This window comes from Lepidochelys olivacea (assembly GCF_965140295.1).
Source record: "Lepidochelys olivacea isolate rLepOli2 genome assembly, chromosome: 1".
In the NCBI taxonomy this organism is placed as follows: Eukaryota; Metazoa; Chordata; order Testudines; family Cheloniidae; genus Lepidochelys; species Lepidochelys olivacea.
In genome coordinates this window covers 266650740-266670161 of record NC_140411.1, presented here as the reverse complement: position 1 = coordinate 266670161, position 19422 = coordinate 266650740, and the positions used below count along the sequence as shown (strand labels likewise).

The following is a 19422-nucleotide window of genomic DNA, read 5'->3' as shown; positions in this document are numbered from 1 at the left end:
CCCTATTCAAAATGCACACATCAGACTAAAGTCTCTGCACTGGACCCCAGACAGCTTCCAAGGCCAGTTTAAGGTCTTGTTCCTAACCTTAAAAGCAATTCATGGATCAAACCCCAGCCACATTAAAGACCCAGTTTCAATCTATGAACCGCCACAACAATTACACTCCTCTGGGACAATACAGATCACAAAACCCCGGACAAAGCACATGAGAGCTGGGGACAAAGCATTCTCGGTCGAGGGGGTCTAGCTATGCATCATAATTCCAGAGATTAGGCAAATCCAGAGTCTTGTCTTGTCTTCAGGAAATGCTGCAAAGTCATCGTCTTCAAAAAAAGACTTTTCACCAAAGCAAGAATAACACAACATTGACACCCCCATCGGCCTTATAAACCTCAACCAACAAAAAATAGCAAATTAATAAAATCTAAAAAATGAAAACCAAAAACCCTACCCCAAGCAAAGATTTTACCCCAAAAAGGGAGAAGTGGCAGGGACTCCAGGAAATCCGCTCGTGGCTTCATTATTGCTATTGATTTTGTGTAGACGGAGCTGAGATATTATGTGGTAGGCAGCCACATACACCATGAAGATAGATTGATTTACATTTCTATAGCACTTTCTGTCTAAGCATGTTAAAATGCTTCACAAGCATTAATGAACTGAGTCTCCCAATACTGCTGTGTGGTTGCCAAGCAAAGTTGTGCCTGTTTCACAGGTGTGCGAAGATGAAAAGCCCATTGGAGGAGTTGGCTGCACAGCTCTTCTAAAGAATAGGCAGGTGCCCAATTATGGATTTAGGTGTTTAGCATTAGGTGTGCTTGAAAATCTTATCCAGAGTAGTGGCCTGCTTTTCAGAGGTGCTGAGCAGCTGCAGCGCCCATTGAGGTACATAGAGGACTGACCAGTACTCAGCACCTCAAGCCTTAGGTGACTTGCCTAAAGTCACATGCAGGAGGTTTGGGGAAGAACTATAACCCAGATTTGTTTGTACTGCATTAGCACCTAGTGGCCTCCAGCACGGATTAGGGAATACTGTACCCAAACATAACAAGCAGATGGTCCATGTCCCACAGAGTTTACAGTCAAAAGATGAAATGACAGGTGGCTACAATTACCAGGGGGGAGCACATAGCCATCCAAGAGCTCCTGACTCTGAGTCTTGTTCTTTATTCATGAGACCATCCCTCCAAAAATGTGGTAAGAGGTTTAAAAGGTACATTAAAATATGAAATGACATTAAATCCTACATGCAGAATAATAAGGTGATAATTCTGGACAAGTAATGGAAAAAGAATTGGCCACTACAAACATCAGCCAATAACTGATCTGACTAAAAGGACTCAGGGATAAACAATTTAGGTCTAAATTATTTTGCAAAGTGTTCATCTTTCCACTGTTAAACATTCCAAAAGCCACTCACCCGAATTACATGTGATCTTAGGAACCAGCAACTGAATAAGTGTCAGATGGTGTGATACAAATCAGAACATGCTGGCTGGATGTTGTTAAAAGTAAGCTGGGTCTCACTCCTAAGTAATAACACTGAAATGCCTGCAGAATATAAAAGCATAAACACCATCCAGGTCACTCAGCAGCCCAATCTATAGGAATACAAATGGACACACAGATCAAAGTGAACGTAGAACTGGTGGGATTCCCTTAGAAACAAAATAGGAATGTGAGTCAAACAATTTGATTTAACACTTTTCTAAGTAAATAGAGTGCCAACACTTTAACCAAGTCCGTGAAGAAGGCGGCACAGACCTGTCCCTTCTCTGGAGCTTTCCCAATGGATTTCAAGCTGCATCCTGCTTTGTGACAAGTTAACAGCAGCTCCTCCCACACAAGGTACGAGGGCCCACTCACCCAAGCCACGCTGGCAGCTTCACTTTGAGATGTCCCTCTTCTGGAGAGCGGTATAGCGGCAGCGTACACACGTTTGCAAAACATTATTGCCTGGTGCAAGATTCTGCCAAACACATCCTTTGGCAGAGCTGTCCTCCAATCCGTGGTACAGCAGTGCTCCTCACACCCTCCTCCTCAATTAATACTGCTTGTGAATCACCTAGATTGGAATACACTTAGGAACCGTCACTCAAAGAAAGAAAGATTACCACAGGAAGTGGCTGTCATCGCAGTATGTGGTCCCTATCTGTATTCCACTACCTGCCCTCCCTCCCCTCTGCTGCAGAGCCTTATCCTAGGGCTATTCCTGATTAAAAGGTAACCAGAGAAGCGGTCGGTCCATGCCACCACTTGTGCCCTCAGTTTTTTAGAGGAGGAAGAAGAGAAGGATGCCAGGTGCAGATCGATGGCCACTGCTAGCACGAATCTTCCAGGCACATGGAACCCATGCACACCTCAAATGGATTATAGATAGGGACCACACATCTTGAAGATCTCCATTACTGTACGAGTGAGTAACCTTTCTTTATGCAACATAATGCGCCAGAAGATACACATGTGTTGGATGGCTATTTGTTTCCCAATCACCGCTGCAAGGTATATGTGGCTTACACAGCAATGGCAAATGCTGACTGCTCAGCCGCTAATGCTCATGCAAAGCATATTAAGGCCAAGTTCATATAAACAAGTAGATTAAATAGACTGAGATTAATTTGTTTGCAAAAACTGTATAAGCAACTTTAAAATCACAGGTGACAGACTTTCAGAAAGAGTTTGCTAAATAGTAAAATCAGATGCAAGTCACACCTAAATCACGGTCTTATATATGTGTTTTAAGCTATGCAAACCTCCTCCAGTGAGATATCGCTCTGGCAGTTTAGATCAGAGACATTCAGTGGTGCAAGTACGGTGGTATGGTCCAGTTCACCGTACCAGTAAGATATTTATGGCTGGCACTCTGTACTGGAAAGACACAGGAGAAACAGAACACGCAACTCCTCCGGCATGGCTGTACCGCCCCCAGCCCCGCCCTCAGCCCTTTCTTGAAGCTACGTCTCCTGTCTGGGGTTTGTACAGCAGCTCCGCTAGGGACAGGGCTGGGGCAGGGCTGGGGGCAGTACAGCTGCACCAGAGGAGCTGCTGGCGTGGGGCCACTCGGCGGCCCCACGTTCTGCTCCTTTCGCCACTGTGGTTCCAGAGAGCCCTGCAGTTCAGAAGTCTTCAGCGCAGCGGGAGGAGGACAGAGCCCCCCCCCACCCAGGTAACATATGATGGATTATGGGGAGGGGACGGGGAGAGTGCGAGGGCCCCAGGCTGGATGCGGGGGGGTTGGAGTCAGATGGGGAGGTCACGTGCCTCCCCTTTAGCTGGTGCCCCCCTTTGTGTCCCTCCCATGAGTGCAGCGTACCAGTAAGAAATGAATTCTACTTGCACCACTGGAGACATTCCTAACTTTGAATTGCGCCATATTATAACAATCTGATTTTCACTCTTGAGGAACCTCAGCAGGTCAACATGACAAATCAAATAAAGTGAAGCAAAGATACAATCAACTGCTGATTGCTTTTGAGACCAGTTTTCAACACAGCTATGTTTTGTTGATACTTCATTATTCTAAATTGCTAGAAGTTGTCTTGGGTATTGCTGAAAACGAGAACATAAGCCGGCACTGGAAGCTGTCAAAGTTGGCTCACCTTGAGCCTGATCCTGCAAAATCCTGAGACCCTCCAGGAAGGTGCTGAGCACCCTCTAATTCCATTGATTTATCCACTCAGCACCTCACAGGGATGAGCCCTGCCATTCTGCACAACAGAGTTCCCCTTTGTCTTTCACTGTTATACAGCAGTTCAAACAGAAAATAGTGAGTGTGTGTGTTTGGAGGGAGGCTAATAAGACAAATGTATAACAAAAATTGTAGCTTTCTAATGGCAAACTGAATTGTTCTGTTTTCTAGGTAGCAAATGCATTCCTGTAGTGTGTTTCTGATCTGGTATTGTTTTTGTTTATGGCTCCCGATCATGGACCTGTACTCTGTTTACTTATCCCAAGAGCACTACCTTGAAGAGAATGAAAAAATGCAACCTCAATGCATGCCACAGACATTTTACATAGCAAGCAGGACAGCACATTTCAGAGGATTTACTGTGAAATCATTTTGCAATCCAGCATATGACTGATATCCATAGACCACTCTCAACAGAGCTAGCATGTATTTTATGGGCAATTATACTCAAGTTTTTAAAACCAAGGAAAAATTGTATACTGGGACTGTTTTTTCAGCCTGTTTGGTACGTTTTTTGCATTCTGTCCCATGCGCGTTTTACAGAACTTAGAATAATAAATGTAAATTAAAAACCAGGATACACTGACAAAAAATGCCCAGTATTACAAGACCATCTATTTTCAAGCCACCAAATAAGACAACTGAAACCCTGTTTACAAATGAGTTCTTTTTTTATTTCAGATCTTTGTGCAGAGACTTATGTTATATACTATATATATAAAGTATATAGATTGTTTATTTGTAAATAGCAAAACCAACCAACCTATGGAAAAGAATGTCAAATTTTTGCACCTATAAAAACGTCATCAACATAAAGCCATGTTTAACGCTTGTATGTGTTGCAATAACTTTAAAATAAATTATGCATATGAAATCTTTGTTGTTGAGCTTTTGTAAGTCCTCTTATGTTATCTAATTTTGAGCAGAGGGACAAATCTGAGGCGAAATACAAATGCAAGCCCAAAATGATCAAGAACCTATCTTAACACTTTCTCTGTAAATCCATTGTGTATTTATTTACTCTGATGAATTAAGAAAAGGAGGACTTGTGGCACCTTAGAGACTAACAAATTTATTTGAGCATAAGCTTTCGTGAGCTACAGCTCACTTCATTGGATGCATTCAGTGAAAAATACTGTGGGGGGATTTATATATGTAACCCTTTTTCCCGTCAGAGTTGGCAGCAACAAGGGCCGGGTTCAATATCTAGGGGATCCATTCCAATAACACAATGCAAACCGGCCCGAGCTCCCACCCAGTGACCTGGGACAAATATATACCATCCCCGCTGCACGCCTCCAAGAGGCAATACTTCCCCTCTCGCAAGCACATAGTCTGAGCGTAGCAAAAAGCCTTTTAATAACAGATAGAAACAATGTGGCATTATGTTGGGGAAACACCACCAACAGGATTCATAACACAACCCATGAGCAAAAAAACCCACCCCAAGCAAATTGGGGCATGGCCTATGGTTCTTGAGTCCAGCAATCCCAAATCACCCAAAGTCCCAAAAGTCCAATGACCCAAAAGTCTCTGTCCCTGGTCAGGGCAGCCCCAAAGTTCGAAAGTTTATCTGCAGAGCTTTACCTCCCAACCTGGGTGGAGATGGGGGGAGGGAAGGAGAGAGGTAAGGGGCACCTTACATGATCTGAAGCTGACCACCCCACAGCTCCATAGGCCTTCGCTCCACTCCACCAGCTGCCCCACAAACTGCTTTGCTCGGCTCCGCGGCCCACAAGCAGCTCCCACCATCCTATGAACTGCTCCACCAGCCTGTCCACAAGGCACTCCAGCCATCCCGCAAACTGCTCCACAATATATCTTCAGGTTCCCCCACTACTTAACACAACACTCAGTGATTTCAGCTCTTAGTCAGTTCAGCTCTTTGGTGAATTCAGCTTGTAGTAGGGGAGCCTCAGTGCTGGTGCACCATTAGCCCAAAGTGAGCTCAGCAGCCTGTAACTAGACTCCTAATGGAATCAAAATTAGCTCTGATATTCCACAGTGGAGAGAGGATGAAGTGCAATTAGCATGTAAGGCCCCCACCAAGGGGCCCATACCACTAAGTATTAATACTTGTCCACAGCCTCTTTCCATTCACAGAGTTTTGAACCCATGACCCTTGCCTAGCGAGTGCTACTTAGTTGATGGTGAGTCCCTCCATCATAACAAAAGGCCAAGTACAGTTCCAAGCACAGTTCCCATAATCAGGGTAATAACAATTTATTCTTCTTGCCCCAATAACAGAGACACTGAGGATCCCACAGCAGCCAAAGTGACCATTTGGGCAGCTATGGCCTCATTGTAGGTGGGGTGGGTGTGCCTATGCAAATAAGATCGGCCCCTGAAGTTCTTTTCCACAACTTGCCACACCTCACCACCAGATGTCAGGGTGGAGCTCATCCTGACACTGCTTACATATACACAGAGAACATGAAACAATGGGTGTTACCATACACACTGTAATGAGAGTGATCACTTAAGGTGAGCTATTACCAGCAGGAAAGCGGGGGGGGGGGCATTCCTGGCACATGATGGCATACTCATTATTCACCTGCACATCTACCGATGTGATATATGCCATCATGTGCCAGCAATGCCCCTCTGCCATGTACATTGGCCAAACTGGACAGTCTCTACGTAAAAGAATAAATGGACACAAATCAGACGTCAAGAATTATAACATTCAAAAACCAGTCGGAGAACACTTCAATCTCTCTGGTCAGTCGATTACAGACCTAAAAGTGGCAATTCTTCAACAAAAAAACTTCAGAAACAGACTCCAATGAGAAACTGCTGAATTGGAATTAATTTGCAAACTGGATACAATTAACATAGGCTTCAATAAAGACTGGGAGTGGATGAGTCATTATGCAAAGTAAAACTATTTCCCCATGTTTATTCCCCCCCCCAACCCCCCCGCACTGTTCCTCAGACGTTCTTGTCAACTGCTGGAAATGGCCCACCTTGATTATCACTACAAAAGGTTCCCCCCCCCGCCCACCCCCCAGCCCTGCTCTCCTGCTGGTAATAGCTCACCTTAAGTGATCACTCTTGTTACAGTCTGTATGGTAACACCCATTGTTTCATGTTCTCTGTGTATATAAATCTCCCCACTGTATTTTCCACTGAATGCATCCGATTAAGTGAGCTGTAGCTCACGAAAGCTTATGCTCAAATAAATTGGTTAGTCTCTAAGGTGCCACAAGTACTCCTTTTCTTTTTGCGAATACAGACTAACACGGCTCTTACTCTGAAACCTGTCATTGAAGCTAAGTGTTACGATTTATTACCTCAGCATGCTTTTAAACTGAGATGCAGTATTTCTTTTTTGAACACACCAGAAGCAGAAGAACTAGCTTCTTGCACCATCAGATTATCAAGCCTTTTCTGCTATACGTATACCAGCTGAGGATCTGGCCCGATTGTGCACCATTTTTGTTTCAGCCTTCTCTGGGCTATTTCAGTAAGCATTTTAGGTAAGTTCCAGCAAGCATTTTACTTCCACAGACACGTTTGTAGGCTATACAGAGAGGACTTGCTGCAAACACTTATTTCCCAAAATTATTCTAGACACTGAAGAGTATTTTTTAAAATTAATCTATAATACAAATGTTGGAGGTGTAAACAGCTGAATAGCTAAAAACACTGGGAAACAGAGTCAGACCAATCATCTTACCCAGAGGTTTGACAACTTAGAGCAATTATCAACTATCTTTGAAACCTCCTGGTATATAATCTAACCCCTTCTGAGGATAAAGGGATAGAAAGCAGAGCTGGGCAAAGAACAAATGGGCGTTTTTTGTCATTCGTTGAAAATTCTGAAAAATTGGGAAAAATTAGTTATGGGACAAATGAAAATTTTGGCAAATTGAAAAGTCACAAAAAAGTTTGTTTCTGGTCAAACAAAAAATTTAGTTTCAACAAAATCTAAATGTTTCATCTTTGACTAGATTTTTCAATAAATGTAAAGGAAACTTTGAAGCTAAAAGTCATTGGAACTGAAAAATCGAAAAACTTCATTTCAAAACGTTGAAATAAACCATGTTGTTTTTTTGGATTTTTTTTCCAACCAAAAGAATATGGCAATAAATCAACATAAATTGGCAAAACATTCCCATGTCACCAAATTTATGGTTTTTTCACCAGAAAGAGTTTTGGTCAGAAAATATTGCCCAGCTCTAGTACAGAATTCGCTTGTTCCATTAACACCAAGACAAAAATGGTTTTATCCACAAAACTTTCATTTTGGTTACATTGCCATTGAAAATAGGTTTTAATGAAAAAATGTCGCTTAGCTCAACCAATCAGCCATGGCCTGTTGTTCCTACCAGAAGCGGCTGGATGAGGTGTGTGGAGGCTGCAATAATGGGTGCAGAGCAGCTCGGGTGCTGCTTCACGGTCTGGTAGGGAGAGCCTTCCTCCCACCCAGCTCCCAAAGGAACTCTACTAGGGCCAGGGCCAGCTCCAGGCGCCAGCTTTCCAAGCAGGTGCTTGGGGCAACAATTAGAACGGGGCAGCCGCCCGTGTCCCGCTGCTGTGGCAATTCGGCGGCAGCTCCACCGCCCTTGGTGCAGCGGCAATTTGGCGGCAGCCCCGGCGCTGTAGTGGCGGCGACTGCTTGGGGTGGCAAAATTGCTAGAGCTGCCCCTGCCGAGTGCACACCCTAGCTGGTCGGACTATGCACTGAGAAGGAAATGGAGGGTAAGCATGGTACCAATCGATTCACTGTTGAATTCCTTGCTCAGAACATATTCAGATACCACCATGAGGGACGACTTTATAAAAACTTAAATAGAAGGGGCTCAGGGTCAGCACTTCTTCAGAGAAACATTATACTAGATAATACCGCCTTCACGATAAAAACACAACCACCTTGTGACACTGCAAGAGTGTAAAATATTGACCTTGCAATAGAAACAGTATGGAATTGATCAGGAAAGAAAAATAGCCATGTCTGTGAGAGCTAGATGCTCTTTTTAAAAATAAAATAAAATAAAGCTGAAAAATTTACTGAGTTTGAACATAACTATTTTTATAGGAGACCAAACCAATACTGAATTACAATTTCACATAGAAACATCGGCTTTAGTCCTCCCTATAGAGGTCCCCTATAAGAGGCAGAGGCCTGATTCTGTTTTCACTTTCAGCAGTGTAAATTAGGAGCAGCTCCACAGCAATCACTGGAATTATTCTGGGGAGAGACGGATCCAGCCTGATACCTTAGAACTGAATGTGTCATTCAGTGGATTGAGAAAAGCAGTTGTTTACCAAACCATCGCTTGGCTAAACAACTATGCACACGCCAAATAAATACCAAGCCAATATCGTTTGTTTCTTGCTGTGCACAATGGGTTCATTATTGGAGGTAACACAAAACATTGTCCACATTTGAGTATGCTTAAAGTTCACTTGCTCTTAGTTCATGTTCACTTCTGTCACAGGCACAGATGCATGCCTTTTGGAAGGTCTCCCAAAATAAGTAGAGTTGTATGTTATGAAGTACCCACTACCCGCCTTTTCGTCGGCCCAATAGGCTCTGATTCCTTTCTTGGAATCAGTCTTAATGGCAAGGTCATTCCAATGTGGTGATGGCCTGAAGTTTAGTAGGGATTACTGCACGTAACCCCAAGTAGGGTGGTTAACTAACTCTTCACAGGAATGCCGGCAATGTCTTTAACACAACATCTACACTGTCCTCTTAAGTCATACATGGGGACCATTGACTTTTTCTTTATTTTCTGTGACATTCATTTCAATGTGGTTGAAAACTGGATTGTCGGTTCCTTCCTCAGCCATGGTGAAAGGTTTCCAGTTCAAAACTTCCACTTTCTCATTCTGAAAAAGAGTTCACATTGTGAGGCATGGAATCATGTGCACGCGCTCACACCCCCTACATACACACACGCACTATTGCTGTTGTCTACTGCTGGATCCGTCCTCTAAACTAACTCTCACTTCCTGATGTCCTTGCTGCTCAGGTGACATACACAGGATGCATTACAGTGAGGCTCCAAAACATATCTCACACAGCGAACATTAAATATTTTCAAAAGAAGTGGGAAAGAGTGAGGCCCAGGGAAGGAGCAAAGGGAGCAAGAAGGGGAATGGAAACATATAATATTTCTGACTTATTCCAAGGGAGAACGAGATTAAATAAATAGATTTGTTTTAATAGGTAGGGCCTAATTCTTAGTTGGTGAGGTTTTTCAAACCTGTCCGAGTCAGGAGCCTAAGTCCCACTGACTTTGAATGGGACTCAGGTGGGTTTGAAGATACTGCCCATTTACACTATGGCCCCTTTACATCATGCTGACTGCATGAAGGGGACTTGCATGAGATGTAAATTTCTCATTTAAATGTATAGGAGATCAAGAGTCACTACATTTTTTTAAAAAAACTAGTTTCAACATTTTCAATTCATTTTAAAAAAACCCAAACAAACCCTTAATTCTGAGCAAGGAGAGTTTCCTATCAAGCTTTTCAAATAAGAAATAAAAGTTAAAAAGCAACCAGAGTCGCTATTCAAACACAGGGCCAGCACCATTGTTTTCCATATTGATTTAAAAGTTGTGGTGGGGTCAGTTAGACTTTAGCATGGAGAAAATACACTAACCAGCTATGCTTGCACAGAGCAATACTGGGATGGGTTTGTTTCTGGGTTGTGAGAGTGAAAAAGAAGAGCATGATTCTCCTATGAGGGCCTGATCCATCCAATGCTCATTGTAGTTGATGGGAGTCTCTCCGTTGACATTATGATGCTCTGAACTAGTCCGGTAGTGAATCAGGCGTAACTCCACTGAAGTCAAGAGAGTTTTAGTGATGTGAATGGGGGGAAGAATCAAGCCTGTAGTTGGGGATTTTAACTAGTAGGACAGAGCAAGCTGATGCACGTAGATGGAAGAGAAAGCATAAACTGATATACACTGCAACAGCTGGAATTTCTCTAGATATATGAGTAGGATGTGTGGGTTTAATCACATACTTTGCTATTGTCATTCAAAATGCATCTAACACTTGTTCCTGGCCTCAGAAGAATAGCTCCTGTATTCTTGTGTACCAACTTGTCATCACCACCAGGAGCTATTGTTCTTCTAATCCTGGTGCCTACCTGCATTTCATCAGTGAAAATCAGAGTTTACTGGCCTCCTTGCTTCGGAGAATGCATCTTCCTTACATCTAACTACACCTAAACAGAAATCTCCATTTGCCTAAACTGGCTCAGCCAAAATGGAAGGCACCCACATATTTTGCCTCAATAATTAGACAGTCTTTAATAGTAATCATTTCACCCACTCTCCACCCAGTTTCTGCTCTATGTAATAAGCCAGTTGTATCTGGATCCAAGTACTATGGCCAGCTAATCTGCGCGTATCAGCATTGGCATGCATTTGCACATTTGGTTCATGGCATTATGTCCTCATCTGGTGTAAAGCAGTGGAGCACCATTGCAGTCAGAGGAGCAGCGCTGATTTACACCAGCTGAGGGTCTGGTCCATTTTCTAGGTGGACAAATAACATGTAATGTATTAAAAAAAAACAACCCTACCTCTACTGTATATAGTTAGTAACATGAGGTTTTCATAAGGGGAAGAGTCTGCAAATTGGATCATCTTTGACAGATGCTTGCTACGTGGCACACCGCACTAGCCAATGGCTGCCTTAGCCATTCTTTCTAACTGAGTGTACTGAAAACATAGACCTTAGAGGTGACCTGCAGTTAATTTTTTTTTTCATCTAAATGCTAAAGGCCGCATTGTGAGCCTGTTCCTCACACAGGTGAGCAGCTACTCTCATTGAGACTCCTCAGGGGAGTGAGCCCCACACTGGATAAAGGCTCCAGGCCAGACTCTCAGCTTGTGGCAATTGTTGTAGCTGCACTCAAGTCAATGGAGTTATGACAATTTAAAGCCTCTGAGGCTCTGGCCCTCCATGTTTAAGGGACGTATTTTAGAATGCTGCTCCCTGACTGCTGAAACTTTTCCTGGTTTATTTTAACACAAGGGGACGGACCACTACAGCATTGCCAAAGGCAGCTGCCAACAAGCTATATTTTTCCTTTAAGAAGTGTTGGCTCTTTAATAATCTAACTATATTTTTGAGCGGTTTAGCTCCAATCTACTCAATACTTTTTTCTTCCATTTTTTCCCCCTTTTCTTTTTTGAATGGAGGTGTGTGTAATGTGGATCCACAGGCTGGGAAATTTTTCCCCTCAAACTGTAGCTGGTCTAATGACCAATATCAGAAATAAGCTCGAGAACAGATTTACAAAACAAGAAAGCTTTGCTGAAGTGCAAAGGCACCACTGGCCCTCATTTTATGAGGCTAGCTAGGGAGCGCTCGGTTATTCTCTCTAATCTGCTGACCCAAAGCCCAATACTACCTGCTACTGTAGCCATAAATAGCTGCCTTGTCTATGCCAGCTACCTAATCCTGATATACCTTGTGCACAGCTGCTGCCTTAAATGAAATAGTCATATCAGAAAGCATCAGTGTCTCCTACTGGATCAGCCATTCATATGGGTTGGGGGGCATGAGGTGAGGGGGAGAGAAGTGAAAAAAATGTAGCCCCCTGGGGGAAGCTCTTGCTTTTCTGTCACATTATTGCCTCTTAAGATGTGCTTATGTTATTGTCTGCCTTGTGTGACACAGAGCCAGACAGGATTACACAGCTAGCAGGCTAATTGACCCAAAGTCAACCTTTGGAGAGATATAGATAAATAATGCTGTGTTTTTTGTGTATTTACATATATATTGTTAGAGGTTAATGAACAGTTCCTGTCTATTGCTGTATTCTGTTAATTCAGAGATCAAAAGAAGACGTTAACATTTAAATGAATTGTATACATATTAATATCACTGTCTGAATTTCTCTTTGAAGTTTGTGATAAATCACATGTAAATGGCTGGAGATAGGCAATGCCTTATGTTAATCCATGTATCTAATTACCGGTGATGTTTAGGAAATAGGAAGTTACTTCAGAGACACTATGGTTCACCCAAGGACTGTATGCTGACAAGAGGCTTCCCCGGGAACATTCTAAAGGTGTCTTGGGACCCTTTCATCTCAAATCTGCTTATGCTTCATCAGGAGAAGCTTGAGCCACAAGATTGATGTCTCCAGTTCCATTCTGGATCACCCTGATATTGAACATTGGACTAAACCTATGGACTAATTCTGAAAGAACTCTTTGCAACTCTAAAGCTCCCCAGCTCTGCTATGAAACTGACCTAAGTTCACATATGTACATATAGTGATCTTTTAACCAATAACTCTCTTTTTTAATAAATTTTACTTTAGTTAATAAGAATTAGCTGTAAGTGTGTATTTGGGTAAGATCTAAAATATTCATTAACCTGGTGGGTAATGTGTCCGATCCTTTGGGATTGGTAAAACTTTTTTATATGATGAACAAGATTTTCAGTAATCCTCATAATATTTGACTTGGCTGTCTGGGTTGACAAAGACTGGGTTGCTTTAATGGAACTGTGTTGTTGGCTTCTGGGTAACCAATAAGGTATTGTAGAAGCTGTTTTGTTGCTGGCTTGGTGAATCTAAGTATTAGAATAATCACCAGTCTTTGTGATTGTCTGCCCCATTCTTTGCAGTTTGCCCTAACTGAGCAATGTCAGTGTGGCCCCCCTGGGATCCCAGTCACATCTTGCATGTTTGGAGTGACCAATACTGAATTGTACAGAGGAAGAAACTGAAAGGACAGGATCTGGATCAAAGAGTGGATGAACACTGAAACCATTTCTTTAGAAAAAGTAACACCCCCACCCTGGTGTATTTGTCTCTGTTACCCAGGAGGACAGATTGCTTGAAGGAGGCAAACTAGAATGATACACATAACTATACTTACTGTCTTGGGTTTAGAAAATGAGAAGTTGGACAGTATGTCCTCTTTGGTCAGCAAGAATTTACGATCTATGTTCTGCTTTATTCCTCCTGCAAAATACCCACAGTGTTAAATTCTTTATCAACTGTTTTTAACAAGGTAATCCTATTCAACTGATAACGGTACATCAGACGTCAGCTACCTGCTGTGTCCAGCCTTCCCACACACTTTGTCTTAAAGGACTATTGTCATGATGTGAACAGGGCCCATCCTAGACCAGATGACACCCTAGGCGAGGTGCATCTTCGGCGCCCTCTCCCCCTCCATTTGTTAAACTTTTGAATACTGTGACAGGGTCAGGCCAGATGGCTACAGGAGAGTGATAGAAGGCAGATATATTAGCCGCAGGTTAAGTAGGTCCCTTTTCCCTGGGTAAGGTAACAGGGAAGATTCCAGAACAATCAGGAACTTTCTGGAAACAATTAAGGCAGACAGGCTGATTAGAACACCTGCAGCCAATCAAGAAGCTGCTAAAATCAATTAAGACAGGCAGGCTAATCAGGGCATCTGGGTTTAGAAAGGAGCTCACTTCAGTTTGTGGTGCGCATCTGAGGAGCTGGGAGCAAGAGGTGCAAGAAGCTGAGAGTGAGAAGGCATACTACTGGAAGACTGAGAAGTACAAGCGTTATCAGACATCAGGAGGAAGGTCCTGTGGTGAGAATAAAGAAGGTATTGGGAGGAGGCCATGGGGAAGTAGCCCAGGGAGTTGTAGCTGTCACGTAGCTGTTACAGGAGCCACTGTAGACAGCTGCAATCCACAGGGCCCTGGGCTGGAACCCAGAGTAGAGAGTGAGCCCGGGTTCCCCCCATCCCTCCATCCCCCCAACTCCCTACTTGATACTGGAGGAGTTGACCTGGACTGTGGTTTCCACCAGAGGGGAAGGTCTCTGTCCTGTTCCCTGATCCACTAGGTGGATCAGCAGAGACTGCAGGGATTGTTCTTCCTTTTCCCCATGCTGGCCAGTGATGAGGCTAACTGAGTAAACGGCATATTTGAGCCACAGAAGTGGCCAAATTGCGGGCTGCTGTGAACCTCTGAGGCAAGCAAATCCACCAATAAGCGCAGGACCCACCAAAGCAGAGGAGGAACTTTGTCACAATACCTTATTTTTTATTGAATTTAAAGCCCATTTCATGACTTTAATGCAAAGTTTGTATGCATGATTTATCCCTGTCATGATAGGGATATGCAAATGTATGCAAATTTATCCATGTCATCCCTGAAGATGATAAATTTGCACTCCAGGATCTGTAAATGTGTATTTATTCATGCCATGTATAAGCTAGTCTGGAAGGTTCCACAAGATTTTACAAAGGTCCAGAACATTCTAGGAGGATAGTGAAAAATGAATCTACGTACGGAACACCTGAAACATTTTACTTCAAACATTTTATTTTCCCTTTTGGTTACTAACAACACAAACAGCACCCTGAGCCTGATGCCACCCAAGCCCAGTACTCCAGGCAGTTGCCTGGGTCACCTGCCCCTAAATCCAGCCCTGGATGTGAAGCATTGAGGAGGAAGTGGAGGAAGGAAAATGAGAGAACTCCTGGGAGCTCCAGAAAGAGTTTGAGGAATTCTAGAGTAAAGAAACCAATGACGATGTGCCTTATTCTCCTCCGCTTCTACATGCAGTGAGTCTAATGGAAACCATCCTGTTCACTATGTTTTAGTATGTGTGGCCTTAGTGGTGAGCTGAGCATGCAGGGTTCAGGTCTAGATTAGTTTTAGGTTAGGAGTTAGATTGAATCAGGTCTACGATCCAACTGCTCTCACTGGCCTGAAATGTTGAGAGATCAGCTGCACTTTTGTGGGTTTTTTCTACCGCATCCAAATTGGATAATAGCCTCATTTTGGATTTTCCTGGAACCAAAATCAGAGGGTTGGGTTGGGATCTCGGGGTTCAGATCCCAACTGTCATGCCTACTCTTAGGGTCTTGGTAATTTGCAGCAATCTATTTCACTAGACTTTTCCTTGGGCAGCTGACATGGCTTTACACCATGAACCCTTCCTTGGGAGCATGGCTTGGCAAGCATAGTGAAAATGGGCACTGGGCATGCTCAGTAAGCACATTTTGAATGCTTTTAACTCACTCAAAGCAAAACCACTACTAACCTCTGGGAGAAGGAAAGATGCTTCTCCTGAGGCCGGGCTATCTCCATGCTGGATGGCAGCTCTGAAGCCTCAGCCCCAGCTCAGGTTTAATGCAATGGGTAAATGGATTTTTTTCGCCCCAGTCTCCTCAGGTTCAAAAACTGCTGATGTTACTACCTCACAATTCAAAGGAGAAAGAAATGCACGCTTTGGACAGAGACCATGTCTGGAAAATTTCAGGCCAAAAGATAAAGGTTCTAGAAAGCTGTGAGTGAATGAAACCAGAGAGTGCACGCTCAACCAGAGCGGTCACTGAGACTTCTCGTAATAGGGACGGTTCCATGTGTGTGCACGTTAATGTGGAAAACAACGTATAGTTGTGTTAAGCCAAAACTCTGGAAAAAGTACCTGTTAAGAGGCTGACAATCATTCCCAAAAGTACTGTGACCAGGGTCCCAAGTGTGCTGAAGTACAGATACGACAAGGAATACCAATAATCAGCCAGGACAGGTCTAGGAAAAGTGGGGGAAACATTTTGTTAGAATCTTCTTCAAAATTCAGACAACCTGAAAATGCATAAAACTAGGCACTAAGTCAGTAAATATAAGGAACGTTCTGTGCTAAAAAAATAATGTGTCTCATGCTACTCTCCGGTAGAGAAACCCACCTGGCACTCAAACTCTGAGGTAAAACTGGCAGTATCAGGCCAGTATGGTGGGTGAATGGGCCATGGCCAGTAAAATCACATGAGCCCGTTCCTCCCCTAGGAATTCTGGCCAGAACTGAAGAGTCTGGCCATAGGCGGCGTGTGGGTCTTTCCTTTGGAGAGGCTACGGAGCACTGGAAGCTCCCTAGAAGTGTGTGGGGGGGGGGCACTGGCACCCAGAACGCGGCCCTGTCTCTGGTTGGCCTCTTCCCCCAAGGCCCTGCCCTCACTCCGCTATGCTCTGCTGAGTGGTGCCTCACTGCCCCCCCCCCACCACTCCTCCAGCTCCTTACTGCCCCCAACCCCTCATCACCTGGGCTCCTCACTGCCCCCTCCCCCGGGCTCATTGTTGTCCCACCACACCCCTCAGGGTTCAGTCCCACCCTGGGAGGCGAAGGGGAGAGGCCCGTGCTGCAGCTGGGGGAGGCAGGGTGGCTCAGGGGTGTGGCTGCCCAGGGTTAAGCCGAAGCTGGCCCTCGGGAGGCAGGAGCTCCAGGGCCACTGCCGCTTCCCCTTGCAGCACAGATGGTGGCATGGCTCATTCGGCTCCCACCGCTGAGGGGCACCGGGCTCCAACTGAGCCAGAGAAGCGCCACCCAGTTCTCTCCAGGCTACACCAACGGCGTGCCAGCCCTGTGGCTCTCTTGGGGAGGGTGGTGGTGTCCCTGGTGTCTTAGGCATGGACTGCGCCATCACTTCTGCAGATCTCTTATTATCGATGGTGCTGTGCACTAAATCTCAGTTAACCAGGGTCCAGTCAACTAGGTTTCAGCTCTCTGCTTTCAGGGCTTTGTGCTACAAAGCAGCAGCAACAAACCACCATTTTGATCCCCTTTGCAACATGCCACAGAGAGAAGCACGTGGTCTGGACCAACGTCTTTAAGCACGTATGGCTTTGTTCTGATGGCCATAGAAACGTGACTGCCTGGCGCCTACTTGGCACTTAAATTTACACTGATGACCATTTAAATTTGCTGAAACTGAAACTTTGTTTTTCATTTTAGAAACGGTAACAAATTATCCACTGTTACTCTAAGTAGTTGCTTGAAGCAGAACAGATATACTGCAGAACCTACTAAACGCAAGTGCTTTGGGGTCTAAGGTTTGTTTGATCTTATATGTAACATCCCACCCCTCATGCTGGTGAATCAGTACATAGACACAGGAATGCGGGAGCAGTGATCCGTCTAATCAGGTATCCAGCTGCTTCAGGGAAAGGCCTAGGAAACTCCCAATTCACCTAACCATGCAATACTACACCAGCTAAGGGGAACTTTTTCCTAAGGATACCCAGCTGCTGACCCAGTTATGTCCTGAGACATAAGAATTGACAGCCCTTAGAATTTTTAATCTAAGCATTGTCTTTTAATCTAATTTAATCGAGCTGCTACGTCTTGTTCTTGGGGGGGGAGGGGTTGTTCTGTTTTGACTGTATGACATAATACAATGTAAGATAATATAACAATCGCAGAGGAAAAATACCCCAGCATTTCACCCAGTTGCACTTCACTCTTATGGTTTTGCAGAACGTGGCTAGTTACTTCCACATAGATATGATGCTGTTGGGTAAACTGTTGCTGGAAGATTCACTGAAAACTCTTAATCACCCTCAAGGTTTAACCTGCTTAGATAGTAAAACAGCAGCAACCCTGACAGTATGAAATAAACACAAATCCCCTTTGCCTATCCACACTGCAGCAACAAAACTAGTTCCCAATAAGGCACATGTAACTGTAGAACTCTACAGTACTGATCCAATGCCCACTGACTTCCAGGGGGTTCGATAAGCGCCCCCCAGTAGGAGAAAACACAAAATGCTGTAAACAAAAGAAAAAGAGGCCTGTGATCTGGCCGACCAAAAAGGGAAACCTGCATACCCTACAGCAGACCCAGGATGACCAAGGAGACACCTCATCACAAGAAGAAGAGCCACTCCACGTTTTGTCTTTGGCAGTGGGCTCACATGAATACTGGGTAACCCCGTTGTTGGACGGCAAACCTATACGCATGGATACCAGTGCAGCCGTCTCGCTGGTCTCTGAGTCTGTGTATAAAGAAAAGCTACAGCATCTTCTGCTTTAAACAACAAAAACAATTCTGAAGACGTATACGGGAGAAGCTGTGCCCATGTTGGGCACTATTGATGTTAAGGTGGAGCTCAATGGACAGGCTGCTAAATTGCCACTGTTTGTGGTGAGAGGTAATTACCCAGCCTTAATGGGTAGATCTTGGCTTAGGAAGATCCAGCTGAACTGGGCAGAAGAGCACCAAATGACTAAAGAAGAAACCAGTCTGCCTGCTATACTAAGGAAACATACTGCTGTTTTTGGAGAGGATCTGGGAAGTATGAAGGGAATCACTGTGACATTGAACATTAAACCTGACAGTCAACCAAAATATCTGAAAGCCAGAACTGTGCCATATGCCATCAGGCCGAAGGTTGAAGCAGACCTGGAGCACCTGGTCACAAATGGAATCCTAATACCAGTTATCCATAGCCAATGAGCATCTCCAATTGTTCCAATAGTGAAGAAAGATGCCTCCCTCTGGATTTGTGGTGATTTTAAAGTCACTGTCAACCCAGTGTTGAGTGCAGAGCAATACCCGCTTCCCCACATCGATGACCTCTTTGCAGGCCTGGCTGGGGGACAAAAGTTCAGTAAGATTGATCTGAGCCAAGTGTATTTACAGATGCACATTGATGAAAAGTCCCCAGAACTGTTGACTATTATCGGCATAAGGGGCTTTATCGATACTGTCGCCTACCCTTCGGAATAACGTCAGCTCCCGCCCTGTTCCAGAGGGCTATGGACCAGATCTTGTGTGGCTTGCCAGGAGTCCAGTGCTATCTGGATGATATCCTGGTCACTGGAAGGAATGAGGAGGATCACCTAAAGAATTTAGAGGCTACCCTAGAAAGACTGGAAGAGTATGGCCTATGAGTCCATGAAGACAAGTATGAATTCTTCCAGCCCTCTGTTGAATATTTGGGACACATCATTGATGCTACAGGTCTTTGTAAGACCCCTG

The 19422-nt window shown here is 44.2% G+C and overlaps 2 protein-coding genes across 3 annotated transcripts in view; one reads left to right on the top strand and one right to left on the bottom strand.

The window, feature by feature from the left end:
• The window catches only part of ANO4 (anoctamin 4), a 221227-nt gene extending 216482 nt beyond the window's left edge, over positions 1-4745 (top strand). Inside the window, exon 27 of one of the 2 annotated variants that reach the window (XM_084639851.1) lies at positions 3863-4745. The gene's annotated coding sequence lies outside the window, so the exon portion shown is untranslated. The remainder of the gene's footprint in view (positions 1-3862) is intronic. The other variant, XM_084639850.1, reaches the window with a different exon arrangement.
• A 3005-nt stretch (positions 4746-7750) lies between these two features.
• SLC5A8 (solute carrier family 5 member 8) overlaps positions 7751-19422 on the bottom strand; it is a 44454-nt gene continuing 32782 nt past the window's right edge. The window contains exons 13-15 of the mRNA XM_084625452.1: positions 16095-16198; positions 13555-13640; positions 7751-9529 (exon numbers count right to left, since the gene is read on the bottom strand). Of these exons, the coding sequence (XP_084481578.1) occupies positions 9398-9529; positions 13555-13640; positions 16095-16198 (322 nt within the window). The 3' untranslated portion in view covers positions 7751-9397. The remainder of the gene's footprint in view (positions 9530-13554; positions 13641-16094; positions 16199-19422) is intronic.